This window comes from Denticeps clupeoides, chromosome 1, assembly GCF_900700375.1.
Source record: "Denticeps clupeoides chromosome 1, fDenClu1.1, whole genome shotgun sequence".
In the NCBI taxonomy this organism is placed as follows: Eukaryota; Metazoa; Chordata; class Actinopteri; order Clupeiformes; family Denticipitidae; genus Denticeps; species Denticeps clupeoides.
Genome location: NC_041707.1, coordinates 7,813,137 through 7,827,702, shown reverse-complemented (window position 1 = coordinate 7,827,702; position 14,566 = coordinate 7,813,137). Strand labels below are relative to the sequence as shown.

At 45.5% G+C, this 14,566-nt stretch overlaps 1 protein-coding gene across 6 annotated transcripts in view; it reads left to right on the top strand.

The window, feature by feature from the left end:
• The window catches only part of kiaa0586 (KIAA0586 ortholog), an 85,536-nt gene that overhangs the window by 30,428 nt on the left and 40,542 nt on the right, over positions 1–14,566 (top strand). For all 6 annotated transcript variants that reach the window (XM_029001738.1, XM_029001728.1, XM_029001773.1 and 3 more), the window contains 7 exons: positions 1,820–2,009; positions 3,668–3,763; positions 5,118–5,344; positions 11,339–11,411; positions 11,551–11,733; positions 12,466–12,631; positions 12,779–12,958. In XM_029001738.1, the coding sequence (XP_028857571.1) occupies positions 1,820–2,009; positions 3,668–3,763; positions 5,118–5,344; positions 11,339–11,411; positions 11,551–11,733; positions 12,466–12,631; positions 12,779–12,958 (1,115 nt within the window). The remainder of the gene's footprint in view (positions 1–1,819; positions 2,010–3,667; positions 3,764–5,117; positions 5,345–11,338; positions 11,412–11,550; positions 11,734–12,465; positions 12,632–12,778; positions 12,959–14,566) is intronic.

Here is a 14,566-nt window from a genome sequence, read left to right as displayed (position 1 = left end):
TTTTTACCTTTTTTTTTTTTTTTTTTTTTTTTTTTTTTTTACATTTTTTTTATTTTTGGGTGTCCTCCTTTCATCCCCGATGTTACTCTCCAGCCCTCACACATCCCTTCTTTTCCTCCTCCCTGCGGTGCCACCTTTCCTATTCTGTCTGGTTCAGGCCGCCCTTCCTTTTCCTCCATGTCTTCACGATCGCTCACACGTTGGCTGGCTTTATTAGTGGGGATCCATGGTGTAAAATGGCTGTCAGCAGGCGCGTCCTCCCCTCTATCTGCTGCTGTTCATTACGACTTTAGCCTCCTCTCTGCTGAGCTGTAATGAGTGGCGTCCAGGCCTGCCTGCGCTCGCCGTCTCTCAATTATCTTCCCGCGTGCGAGCAGGATCCTGCGTCCCTCACGGCTAACAAACACACCAACAAACAACGAGACTCCTGAGTCTTAGCGCGCCGCCTCTCCCACATATCTGTGCTGAGATGAAAAGATTGGGGGGGGGGGAGGCTTCCAAATTCATGCCTGAATGACAGGTTTGGAAATTATGGATAAATGGTCGACTTTTTAAAAAATATATACATTTCCTTTTGCTCTCTCACTCTCCTCTTTTCCTGACCAGGGAACAATAACAGACTGTACAGAAAGTGCCTTTTGTGTGTGTGTGTCTGTGTGTTTTCTTCTTCCATGTTAGCATGATTTCAGCCACTGGAAAGTGTCTGCGTGTGATTAATGGCCTCGGGTCGGACAAGCACGCTGTGTCTGAACCGCCGGGGCTGGCAGCAGCCCTGGACGAATCGGCAACCCTACACTACGAAAACATCTCGTCCTCCGCCGGCCCTTGGCTGCAACTGGACGGGCCCTTTTGTCCAACACTCGCAATCCCCTGTCGTTATTGCTGGCTGTGAGGCCAGGATAAATACGTGTTTGGGCTCCAGTATGAAGTCCCGTGTAAACACCCCTTCTCAACTGAAGGGTTAGGGCCGAAGCGACCCGAGGGCCCTTACACAGGATTTCTGAGTAATGAAGGTGCGGACATTCGTCTCTGTCCTTCCGTTGAACTTCCGCAGCTTTTGACGCATGCATGAACATGCTGCCCAGCTGTAGTCTGCACTATTGGCATGTTTTGGACCTGTGTGTGGCGCATGAGCCACGGTTTGTGTGTTTTGCTCAGGCTCAGACTGGGCTGATGGTGATTGTTTTCTTGCACCAGAGGCAGAACAGGGCATTTAGCGACATTTAAACCTAACGGCAAATACGTGATCATCTGAATAGCACAGACTGCAATTTCTTTTTTTTTTTTTTTAAAGAGCATGCTTTGCAACGATATCCACTCTGTAAACACAAAAAAATAATCCTATAATGTCAGCAGTACTTATTTGATGTTCTGAAAATGTAAAACATGGATGTGGTTCCTCCATTGCTGTCGTTTCTATGCAACATTAAGCCAAAATTCCTCCTTGTCAAACATGGAGCCAGTTTCTTTCACCTCTGCAGCTGCACAGGTCCTGCAGAATGTCTTTTCCATTCATTCACTTTATTACCAAGTTTAAAAACACCTTCTTATGACAGGATTGAAAAAAGTTTGAACGACTAATTTCTCAGTGAGAGATTACAAACTGTACTGCAGCCAAGATTTTTGTTTTTACACTCCGTAGTATAAACTGAAAGATGTGAACTTTGTTCTGATAGGTTCTTTAAAATATTCTGTGTGTTGACTCCATACATTATTGACTATCACACATTATGAAATATTCAGCTCTATAGGGGGTTCCATCGTTCCCTCGGTGTAATGATAAATAACAAATAACAGGATTTCTCTCTTCCCTCCATAGGGTGCATCATCCCCTGTCAGAAGCCCCCCACAGCCATACCTCTCTCACTGGAGATCTGGAGATGGGAAAGAGGATCCATGGATCCACACCAGGCCCGGGAGCTGATCAAAGCCTCGGCACCATTGTAAAGAAGGCCAGCGAAATGTTGCAGGATCTTGGTCGAATCAAGAGCGAGATGCAGGACCTTCTGGTCAGACCGCATGACTGTTCATCTTACTAACTTTCTTTTTTTTTTTTTTTTTCGGCTGGGGTGATTGTACTGCCTTTTTAATATGCCCTGCCGCTACTGAAATCAACTACACAGAAAAATGGCCAGTGCTGAATAAGATTGCAGAAGCATTAACACCTCACTTCCCTTCAGCTGGAAAACCTCCCTAGCTGTCCTCCATGTCCTCCATCTCCATCCTGACATTGCAGTCTATGATGATTGACGGAAACACTGCAAAATCCCATCCTTGTTCTCGTTTCCCCCTTATATGCTCTTGTTTGCAGATACGCATCAGTTATCACATATGAAAGAGGCACCGAATTGAAATTCTAAATTGAAATTGAATGTGATCTGTACAGTTCACCCTGTCATTCAAAAAACAAATTGAGAGCCAAAATGTATTTAAGAGACCTTTTACATGGTGTAAATCCAAGTTCTCATGCATTCTCTGTATTACCCTTGCATACCCTGGTCATTGTATTTATTCTCTGTGTGAATCGTTTGATGCCTGGCACAGTGGAACTAGTGGAAAAATACTGAAGCCGCAATCACGTCCTTTTCGCGCAGCAGGCATCCTCTGCTCACCAACTCAGAATGTTTCAAAAAGGCTTTGAGGATCTGGCTGTGTCCTTGGTCAGTGGTGTTGGTGAAACGGTGTTGCCCTGTTCCAGACTCTGGGAATATAAACGCCCTTATGGTCGTTGAAGGGCGTCCATCCAAACCTCCCCTCGTTCCCACGCTGATGAGATGCAGCACTCGATGCCCCGCGGTGACACATCACGGCGACTCGTACAGAGAATAGTGCCGGCAGCTCATCCTATTAGCACAATCAACGATCTGTCGATTCCGTTTAGACCCAATCAGGATGTCGCACGGCGCCGTAAATGGGCCCGCGGTGCTTTCAGAACCCTGCCCATAGAAGCGCTAATCGAATTGGACCTTGGCGCTGATGAAATCTAGTCGGAGACATGAAGCGAGTGACCAGACAGCTGTTTACCACTTGTTCCGCCCCTCTCCTGAAACACCAATTCGAAAACGCTTCATTTTTTCCAAATATATTTCTTGTAACAGCCTCTTTCACAGCCACTTTCCCCACACGAACACACACACACACAAGCACACTGAGGAGGCATTGGCTTTCTGAGCACGACTTTGTGGCTGAAAAAAATTCCATCAGCCAAGAATAATGTAGCACAAGGCAAATGACACATTAGCATATAATTGAGGATGCAGGATTGGAATGCTCTTTGGCCGTCACTGGTGAGGGCTGTGTGTGTGTGTGTGTGTGTGCGTGCGCGTCCTCCTCCCTGTGTGCACCCGATTTAATGGAATGTCACTCAGCCTGTCCCTGTTCCCAGAAAGAGCGCGCCGTGTGAAACTGTACTTGCCGCGTTCTATATTAAACTCTGTATTTCTCAACCTGACACTACAGATGTGAACATTTGCATATGCAAATCTGTGGTTTATTGTCTTTAATGTCTGTTGCATGGTCGTGAGCGTGGCATGGCGGGTCCCGGTGCGGTAATGGTGATGCATGGTGCCAGGCCGACGGGGTGTCCCTGCACTGGGTGGGTCCTGTGGGTGGAAAAAATGAGAGCGAGTGTCAGAAAGCATAATTTGTACCTTCTGTCTTCATGCAGACTCGAGATGTGCTTCCCGTGACGAGCAGCGAGAACGGCAGCTACCCGGCGGACTATGCGCCCCCCGCCCCTCCCCCACCTGCCGCCGTCTCCATGGTGCGTTCCCATAGCAACCGCAGCCTCTGCAGTGGCAAGTTTACAAGCGGGCTTCTGTCTTTCTCGCTCCCTCGCTTTCCGTGAAACGGCACAGACACAATGGCACCTCTGTACAGGCGCAGCTTCGTCAGGAACGCCGTCGAGATCAATCAGCGCTGTTATCTCCGCTTTACACCTGGGCCCATACCTGCTAAAAATACGCCATTAAGCAAACAGTGATTCACTTCGCTGCGTTTCTAAGCAAAAAAAAAATCTCCTCATTAGCCCGGCCTCTAGGGCTGTTATCCGCCTCTTTACACTCCGCTTCGCTCAGAGGTGCGTTGTCCAAAAATCTGCATCATACATGGGAGCGAGTCAGTCAATTGTAAATATGCCTCCTTTTCTGTATCCTTCCTATCTGCCTTTCTGTTTACCAGTTCCCAAATCTCGTCTATCAACAGAGGGTTGGCGTGACCTTTGTTGCCTTCCAATTACTTTATTGCCAGGAAAGATAGGAAATGAATAATTAAGAGAAAAGGGTATTGTGGGAGGAAGCGGTCAAGGCGCTGCAGGGTGACAATGGCTGGAAGGCACAGCTCTCCCGTCGAGTGATAGACTTGCACTTCGCGCAGATAGATTTATATTCAGGAGTAGGATGAAAGAGAGAAAGCCAAGGACTCACAGCTGCAAGGCTACACGCTCAGAAAGAGAAGCGGGAGAACGAGGGGGGGGGGCGAGTGAAAGAGTAGCTGTCGTGACTGGTGAAGGAATGAAATGGTCAGAGCAGGACACAGAGGAGGGTATTTTGATAGACGGCCATTAAACCGGGCCCATCTCTCAAGCCGTCTGGCAGTCTTTTTCCATCATTCTTTCCGTCCCTCTCATAAATTACAATGTCTCTCCGTTCCATTTCCTGAAATGTCATTTAATTTTTGTCTTTTTTTAAAGCTGGAAAGCTTCCCCTGCTCTACCTCCAGGAGACTGCTTTAAACCCAGGACGTCTAATTTGATTAATTCATTCTGTATCATACATGTCTGTTCCATCAGGACCGTGTCGATGGCGGATGGGCATTGTACTAGTGCTGATGTTAGTTAGGTCTTAGATGTAGCAGTATTCTCTGTGGGCCACTGAGGGTTTTGTGTCTTCAGTGTTGCATCACTCTGCCCTCATCCCCATCTCTCCGCGCCCAACACACACCACACAATAAGTGGTATATCATCCATCATTCCTTGAACGGTCAGCCCAGATAATGTGTAGAGGCAGCGCATTGCGTCTCATAACACACCCACTCAGTGAAACTCTCTTTAATGCAACTTACCGTTGAGACTGTAATACCAGATTTCATCTGAAACATGTCAATTCTTCTTCTCCCAGACGGCCCCAGGGGCAGCAGAGGCTGCCCTGCCCAGACCTTCACCCCTTTCACGGCCCAGCTTGCTCCAGACGAGCCCACCTCCTCAGTCTATGTTTGAAGATGCCGAGAGGGTCCTGAAGCAGGTGCAGCGTAGCAGGAAGGTCTTGGAGGAGAACCTGCAGGCTGTTCTGAGGGCCAGGAATGGAGAGACCCTGCATTCCCATCTGGAGGCGCTGTCGAACAACAGGTAATGGATCCCTAATGTGGGAATCATAGTTTCACCTCAGTTGGTCTCAGTTGGTGCATATTCTTTCGTGGGTCAGTAAATTTCCAATCCTGACTATCACAGGGCACGTAGTATTTATTTTATTAATCTGAAGTAGTTTTGACTGATTGGGGTTTCATACTCATTTAGTCACCCTTTGCCCAGTTACTCCTGCTAATGTGGAATATTACACCTTAGTACAACTGTATGAGGAGTATGTGTGCGGGGAATGTGAGACTGTTGACATTTGAAAGTCTCTCACAGAGACTTTTGTTCCAGTGACCCAGATTTGGAAGGGGCAGTGGTGGCCTAGCAGTTAAGGAAGCGGCCCTGTAAATCAGATGGCTGCTGGTTCGAATCCCGATCCGCTGAGGTGACGCTGAGCAAAGCACCGTCCCCGCACACTGCTCCCTGCCCGCCTGTGTGTGGCATTCTGTTGCCTTTTATGGCTAATTTGGACTATTTGAACATAATGGATATATATATATATATATAGAGAGAGAGAGAGAGAGAGAGAGAGTCTCAACATTCAAAACGATCTGATTTTGTATAGTGATGCACGCAATGATTCTTATAAAACCCCCTTCAAAAGTAGCAACCTGATCCAACGAAAAATACTGTACAGGAAAGTGAAGTGATTGTCATTGTGAAACACTGCAGCACTGCACACGGTGCCACAACAAAATGTGTTCTCTGCTTTTAATCATCAACCTTGTGGGCAGTGGCACCTCAGCGGGACTTTGGTGGATTGGTAAGAGATGTGGTCCAGTCTTTCAGTTTGGTTAGAATAGTTATGTTGAATTGTTGTTGTGTAAGAGTTCCGGTCTCAGGTCTACTGACTCAGGCCTGTTCTCAGGAAGTGGCTCTGCTGTGCACAGTAATGTATCAGTGAAAAACTGATCGATAGCAACCTCTGCATCCTGTGAAAGGGGATGCTTTGGCGCTACTCCGGTGAGCACGTGCGCCCTGTGCGGGGCGGCAAGTCGTCAGGGGGCCCGTGGACGTGATGATGAGTGGCAGCGGGCCTCAGAGCTCACTCCAGGCAGCAAAGGGCTGAACACTCAGCATGATTGGCAGGTGTCAGGGCAGGGACCCCTCTGTGCAAGTTGCTGCTGGCGCTCCGCTGAACCCAATAAACTCAATGTGAGATGTCAAGTGTGAAGCCAGGGAGGGGAGCCTCCAGAGGTCAACAGAGCCAAGCCTTTTCACATTAAAAAATGAATTAAGATCTTTTTTTTTTTCCGTTGCAGCTGCTGTGATGACTCGGCCCTGTCTGTCTCTCGCTGCTGTTGAGCGGCGTGCATTATTTACGAGGCTGACTCTGTACAGCAGGAGATTTTTTTTTTTTTTGGCCTGTTGATGAAGTCTGCACCCATGATGTCTTCATGTGCCCCCCCCCAGTACTTGTGGGCATTTGGCAGGAACGATGCACCGTTTTCAGTCATGCCTCTCAGACTGAAGAAATGACAGTTGGCAGGACATGCGTGACTTACAGTAAAGCCTCAGGTGCAGATTTCTGGCTTTAAAAAAAGAACCCAGAAGAGGCTCCTGTGAACTGTACTTGACTGTCTAAATAAACAGCAGGGCTACTCTGTATAGACCCATCTTGAAACCCTTTCATCACCAAGTCTTTGCTTTAGGGCTTTTTCTAACACTTAAACTCCTCTCCTTCCAGCACATCTGCTCTCAGACAGCATCTTCTGATGACTTTGCAAACTCTCGAGAATCTGCCGCTTGTTTATGGTCTCTTTAAAAAGGCATTCAAAATACCTATGAGGTATAAAAAATATAAAGTTGAAATAAGAAACCCGGGAAGAGGGTACGGCGACTCAACCCGACTGCATTGTGGGTAAGCTTTTGTCATAGCAGGAGTCCAGGCTCAGCCAAGTCTAAACGTGACATTAAATCGCCCCCCCTTCGGGAGAGAGCGCCTAATGGTTTGTGATGCTCTGTGAGCCACGCTCTTCAGCCGAGAACATTGCCACGGGGGAGAGGAGCGGAGAGGCTGTCGGAAAGCTGAAGTAGCCTTTTAAAAGTGTGCAATGGAGACAACGGCCACTTTGGGTTCCCTCGTTTGGCTGCTGCGAGGGGAAAGAAGGCCAGAGAGGTTGCAGCCCTGCAAGTCTGTAACAACAGTACGGGAGACGTCTCTGGCAAACAGTATTGCTTTTAGAGCAATGGCATAAATAATGCATGGTACAACCATGGTGTGTGAACAATGAGGGGCACTCACACACCCCAAAACAAAGTGTATTTCCATTAAAAATACACTTTGTGGATTTGAATGATTGTATTGACGAGCACAAATCTTAGAAATACTAAAGAACATTAATACATGTGATGGGGGAATCTACATTGGTTTATTCATTCTGTTACCGCAATTAGGAAATCAAATATGAGACTGCTGGCCTTTTGCCTGCAATTTTTGTCAAGGAACAGGATACAGGACTGACACATTTTTACCATTAAACAGTGTAGTGATTTGTAGTATTTACAGGTTACCATATTAAAAATCCTTATAATCCGTGTAGTATCTAATTAGAAACTGGACGTGAATAAAGATATGTAAGAAATTATTGAATAATGGTGCCAGTTTTGGCAAGTTGCCCCATGATTATTACGCTTTTGAGTCATATACTATTGGAGTTTCAAAACGTTTGATGCTTCATATAAAATTAGCGTGAAATGGGCGTTACCATTGCACATATGCGTTGAGCGTCTCCAAACCCAAATGCCAACTCCTACATTAATGGCAACCTCTATTAGAGGGCTAACATGCCAGTCTGATTCAAAACAGATTGATGCCACTCTCTCTCTCCTAATGGCTCTGATATTTTTACTGAAAGGTCATAGGGGACGGGGCCTGCCAGATGTTCTTTCAATTAACAGGTAGATGTCTGCCTAGCCCGCAAGCTTCCACTCCACATCAAAATGTATACACTCTTCTGTGATTGATTCATTCATGCGGGCTGGTGACGAGACAAGGCCTGGCGTTCAGAATTTGCAAAACATAAATGGTTCCTCGGCCAAATGCATTTTGAGTACCATCCCTTGGGAACATTCCTTCTGCATGGAAGCAATTTTTTTTTGCTATATAGTTTTTGTTTTTGGCAACATTATGCTAGATTAACATGAAATAGAGTATTTTTCACAATTTCTTGGATGTCTGTGCGCTAGCTCTCTGATTTTGCAAGTGTAAGCAGCATCTAGGCTAAACCACATGAGAAAGAAGTCGCTTTGCAACTTTTTCAACAAACAACATTTTGTATTTTTAAATAACTGTAGACTAAGTAGACCATCAAGCAGTTCTGCAGCGCCCACGCACTTTTATTGTGTACCCGTCAGTGCTTTCCATGCCTCATTCGAGAGCTTTCTGTTGAATTCTGCTGGTAAGTAGCGCCATTACCCTGACTTTCCATTCGGTAATTGACCTTTTTGACCTGGTGGTTCCAGGCCAATCTCCCGGCCTCTTGTACTGCAGAGTTCCAGATTGCCCACACACGCACACACACGCACATATGCGTGTGTGTGTGTGTTTGTGTGAGTTCATGTTGTGATTTTATTGTTTTCTTGAGACTAAATTAGACTGTTGGCCATGATTGTTTCTTTATTTACTGGAGCACTGGCTGTCTAGATTACCTCTGATCTTTCCTCTGTGTGCTGTTCATAGCAGTAAAGCTCCTGAGGATTTATTTTGCTGCTCCATGAGGGTCTGCATTCAAATAGTCACTTTGCCATATTTTAATGACTTTATAGCCCGAAATTATTATGTTGTTAGAATTCTAATTCTAGTAATTATTTCATCACCCATGGAGATATGCTGCTTGTCATGAGCACACTGCTCAAAGGACAGTGGGTGCCAATGGTCTGTCTTGCTCCTGCACGATTTATGGCCCCCTAAAAAGGTTATTGGAATGGGCATTTGGGGAGGATTATTACGGCATTGAGCGATTCTCTATTCGAGGAGAGTGTTTGCTGAATTCTGGTCGACCACTGGGGTTAATTGAGGATCACCTTGAGCCCTGCAGATCCGTTGTGCTTCATTTTGAAGCAAGTGTCTGGAAATGTCATCTGATCAGGCTCTCTTGACGATACACAAATATACACAATCACTCAAAGGGATGGATGGATATGGTGGGTGGAGGAGGGGAATGCGGAGAGGCAGACCAGGTAATTTCACAGTCTAGAGACTGTCTGACGTGATTCTCTGCCCAGAGACAGAGAAACACTTTTACCCACAGTTTTTACAATGATCTCTCTCTCTCTCTCTCGCTGTCTTTTGGGGTGCAGCATCGGTGGGATTGCCTCCCTCCATGGTGCAGTGGGAGCACGTGCCACATCTGTCAGACTGCAGGGGCTTACACCCTCATCTTCTCTTCCTCCACTTTCATCCTCCTCTCTGGCCAGAGACTCAGGCCTGAGGTCAAGAGCTGCCTGTCTCATTACCTTCACTATCTTTCTTTCTCCTCCTCGCCCGCCCCGTGCTCTGGGTCCCTTTTATTTCCGTTTCTCTTCATGTTCCTGATTTATGAAGGATAATAACACCAAACATTGGTGCACTAATAGGCTAGCCGACAGCCCTGCATTTGCATGATTTGTTAAGCGGAGCTTGCGTGAAAACAAATGAATGCAGAACCCTCTTCTTTTCCATCTGGGTTAGTGTGGCATGTATCTGTCAAACATGGTTTATTTTAAGCAGAGATATTTGTAGAAATAGAAAAATTTTTTTTCTCTAAGTGACTCAGTGATGGTTGCGCACAATGTTTATTTCAGAAATGGCTGCACTGTTTTGGGCATTAGGAGTGTGCTCTATCTATTAAACAAGATTTAAAAAAAAAAAAGCATCTGCTGTCACCATGGCGATAAATTTCAGGCCACGAATGTTTGCTCCGCAGACTGCGTGCTGGCTTGGGAAGCCTGCATTGTAATTAAGCGACTCATTTCACAGTAGAGAAATCATGAACCACCTTGCAGAATAACTATGTTGCCCGCACATAAAATGTGAAATGCAACATTAAATTGGGTTAAAAGTTAAATAAAATATAAAAAAAATGCATTTGTGACTTTATGACTGCATTCAGTCGTAAAAACAGAGGGTGATTTGAAACTGAAAACGGCAACACGCAGTGCACTTTTTTTTTTTTTACCTTGACTGGAAACTATAATATCTGTGTTTAGATCAGCTCAGGAAACTTGTGGTACAGTCAGTGCTTCATTTGAGTTACATTGAGTTCATTTGTTTGGCAGGAGGTAATGGTGAAAGTGAAGTGACTGTGAAACACTGCGGCACAGCACACGGTGCACACCATGAAATGTGTCCTCTGCTTGTAACCCTTCACCAGCTGGCAGTGGGCAGCCATGACAGGTGCCCGGGGAGCAGTGTGTGGGGATGGTGCTTTTGCTCAGTGGCACCTTGGTAGCTCGGTATTCGAACCTGCAACCTTCTGATTACAGTGCCACTTCCTTAACCTCTAGGCCACCACTGCCCCACTAGTTTAGTCAAATATAGTGAAAGTGATTGTTTCAAATGTTCAAATGTGTCCTCTGCATATAACCCTTAGTGGCACCTTGGCAGTTTAGAATTTAAACCGCAACCCTGTTAGTCCTCTTACTTAAGTCCTAGGGCACCCACCACTGATATAGCTAGCTCTTATCTCAGATCAAAGAATTAGGACTGAAATTGACCCATTGCAATGTCAAACATAACACCACTTGATCTTTAGGTAAATTAGTCTTTTAGACACTGCTAATACTGGCGAAGTGCAGATGTCTTTTAGATGAATTATTTTTAAAGAGTTTGTGTTAATGTTGATGACTGCGTATTTGGCATGTCCAGATACCCTTATTGGTCTCAGGGACTGAAAATGAGATAATTAGGGGGGATGACATGGATGGGAATTGTTCTGCTTGTCAGGTCAAAGCACATATGATCTGCCGTAATGTCTGTTTAAGTCCCAGTGTGCATTTGCTGTCTAGGGATCCTGCTGAGCAGCTGAGGATCAAGAGGACAGTGGACGCGTGGATCAGCTCTTTCAGCAAGGACATCAAGGTAAAGGGAATTTGTGTTCACTATGAATTAACAATACACATTTACATGGCTCAAGTATATGTAAGCCTATGCTGTGTAAAGTGAAATCATCATTATTTTGTCCAGAAGAATTGGCTGATGGTGTCTTCTCATCACATAGGATGAAGTAGCTGGTGAGGAATCCCTGAGAGATCTAGGCAAAGATGCTGGCACTGCTGCCATTCCTGTGCAGAAGAACAGGGATACAGTCTTGCACAGACAGCCCCGGGCCAGGCCCTTGAGGGGCCACCCAGCAGCAGCAAAGGCCAAACCGCAGCAACTGCGCCAGCATCAAGCACGGACTGTAAGCTGAAGCTGATTCATTCCATGCTTGTAATGATTGGAACCACTGATTGCTCATGCTGATGCTGACTAATCTCATGCTTGCACAGCACCTTAGAAGCAGTTTGCATACCCCTTAAGCCAAGCAGATGCTGACTTACTTGAGTATGAACAGTAACTATAAGTGGTGTTGAAATTAATCGCATAATCGATGCATCATGATGCAGACGTGGACAATTCTGCATCGATGTAGTCCATAATTGATTATTTCGTAGTGATGTTACTTGGTGATTTTATGGTGGCGGCATAAAAATTCTAGTTAAAATAAAGTGCCGGTTGTGACTGTGGCTGCCTGATCTGAGTACAGCCAGCAACGCTGGAATAAGGCCTCATCCACACGGATGTTCAAAATGAATACCCACTGAATGGCTGTTTTGTAGTTTCAGTCTGATTAACGCTCATTGGGATTTTGTTAGAAATTGACACCAAGAAAACAATGCATGCGACGTTTATTTGACTGCATCAGAATGCACGGCCGACCGAACGCTGGTGCTTTACGCCTGTGAGGTCACTTTGACTTGCGCCAATGAGCAGAAAACTGGTCAGCATTCAGTCCGCGCCCACCTGATGTCACAAACTCCAGAAAAAACAATATTTTGTTCTTCTGAGGTGTTCTTTTTCACTTTTTGAACTGGTATGATCACCTTCTCCTTTTTGTTTTCCATGTAAGGTAAAGGTTTGTCTGATTTTACAGGAAAAGCAGTCTAAGCAGGAGGATGAGGACTACTTGGCAAAGATCTATGGGAAGGCTTTGTATGAGGGCCACAGACGAACTCTGAAAAAGGGCCCTTACCTCCGATTCAACTCACCCTCTCCAAAGAACAAAGCACCAAGGCCAAAAGTAATCGAGAGTGTAAAAGGTGAGCTAGCCAGTGTGTCCTGTCAGAGCAGTAGCCATGTTGATCCAAAGTTTGTCTGACAAGAATTACAACCTTTAGTGCAAGTTTTTCCACATTTGTTTTTCATTCAGCTTTCCTCTCTTCTTTCTCCCCCCTCTCTCTTCACAGGCGTTAAAATGAAGTCCTCTAAAACCCAGACCAGTCTCTTCCCTGCACCACCAACCTCTACCGCTCAAGCCAGAGTGCCTCCAGAACCACAGTTCCTCTTCAGCCCCTCAGCACCAGCTGGCCAGCAGGACCCAGCCTCCCCGCTACAGGGCTACCTCATCCCCATGGCAATCCCTCTGGGTAAGCCAGTCAGTAACCAGTGAAAAGATCTTTATCCCATTATTTCACAATACCCAATAATCAACAACAACAACATTTATTTCTTATATAGCCCAAAATCACATACAGTATGTCTCAACTGGGTACAGGACGGGACTCAGGGCACAGGCACTGGTTACAGACACTTGGCACGAGGCAAACAAATCCTGGCTTCACAGACAAAATATGACCGTACTTTATACATTGTTATAATACAGACAGATATTATACGGTTCGGTAGTGGAAGCCAATGTGTACCTTTGGCTGCCTAGTCACATTCCTTTCAAACAATGAATCCGTCAAGGGGTGCAATATGTGATTCTTTTAAGTCTTGAAGATGACATGTTGGAACCGTAAAGATCTGAACGCCATTGTCAAGCACCATGTTAGACATCATGGTTTCCTCAACAGCAAGTTGTCTGTGGATTTCCAGCTTTATGCTGGTCATAAATGTAAGGTGCATCACAGATTGCTACAAATGGGATTTTGTGTGCATTAATGTGTGTCTGTGTGTGCATATTAAATGCTGTATATCTGTGGATCCATCCGTTAATCGTCTTCACTCACTGCACTATTACGTGTGCGGGCATGCCCACGTAGGTATGTGTGTGCCTCGTGCCCTTTTTCAGTTTCCTGTATAGCTCGTCTGCCAAGTGCAATATCTAAATCACTGTACAGCAGCTGCTTCTCGCAGCACTGACGGAATCCAACCTCTGCTGCATACTGATGGCCTGGTGGCAACGTGAGCAGAGTGACGGACCAGAGAGAGCCCCGACTCAGCCGGGTCACCTTGTCACCCTGCAGTTAAACGCAGCTCTTAAAAAAAAAAAATCTTTAATTATACAGACATTTTAGCATGGTGATTGTAAAAGCTTAATTATACTGTAACTCCCTCCTGCTCCCCCCACATAATTTAAAACCTAAATTTTACATTCTATTTTAATCACAGCAGAGTGCCAAAAATTAATGCTTTTATTCACGGCTGCCATTTTAAAATTGCTTTTAATTCAACACTGTGCTCCAAGAAAATACCTGTACTTATTAATCATAATCACCACTTACTTGCACATATTATGAAAACATTTTGAAGCTGTGTTCATTTTATTATATAATGAGGTTTTTTTTTTTCTTTCTTTCTTTCTTTTTTTTTTTTACAGATTGACTCGCAAACAATTCATTAGCTTGGCGCTAGTTAATTGCGAGTCATTAATTTTCGGGAACTGTCTGAACAAGTGTAATTAAAATCAGCGATCGAAAATGAGCACCAGCACCTTCTCCATGATAACACCTTAGCCAAAGCTATTTACCAGTGCTGTGCACATGCCCGCCATTAACTGGCCAATGACTGGGCAGAAGCGAGTGGCAGGGGATTAACGATGCACGATGTCGGGAATGGAATCAGATAGGGGAGAGACTGGAATAATACTGTTCAAACAGCAGCAAGCGTTCTTGAGTGTTATGGCCCATCTGCACGCTGACCTCTGCCCCCGGCCTTGGCGAATGGGGGAACAAAGCTTTGTAATAGCATCTGCAATGCAGCGAGGCGCTCATTATGGTGAGGGCGGTCGTGGTGAGTGGAGGAGACAGGGG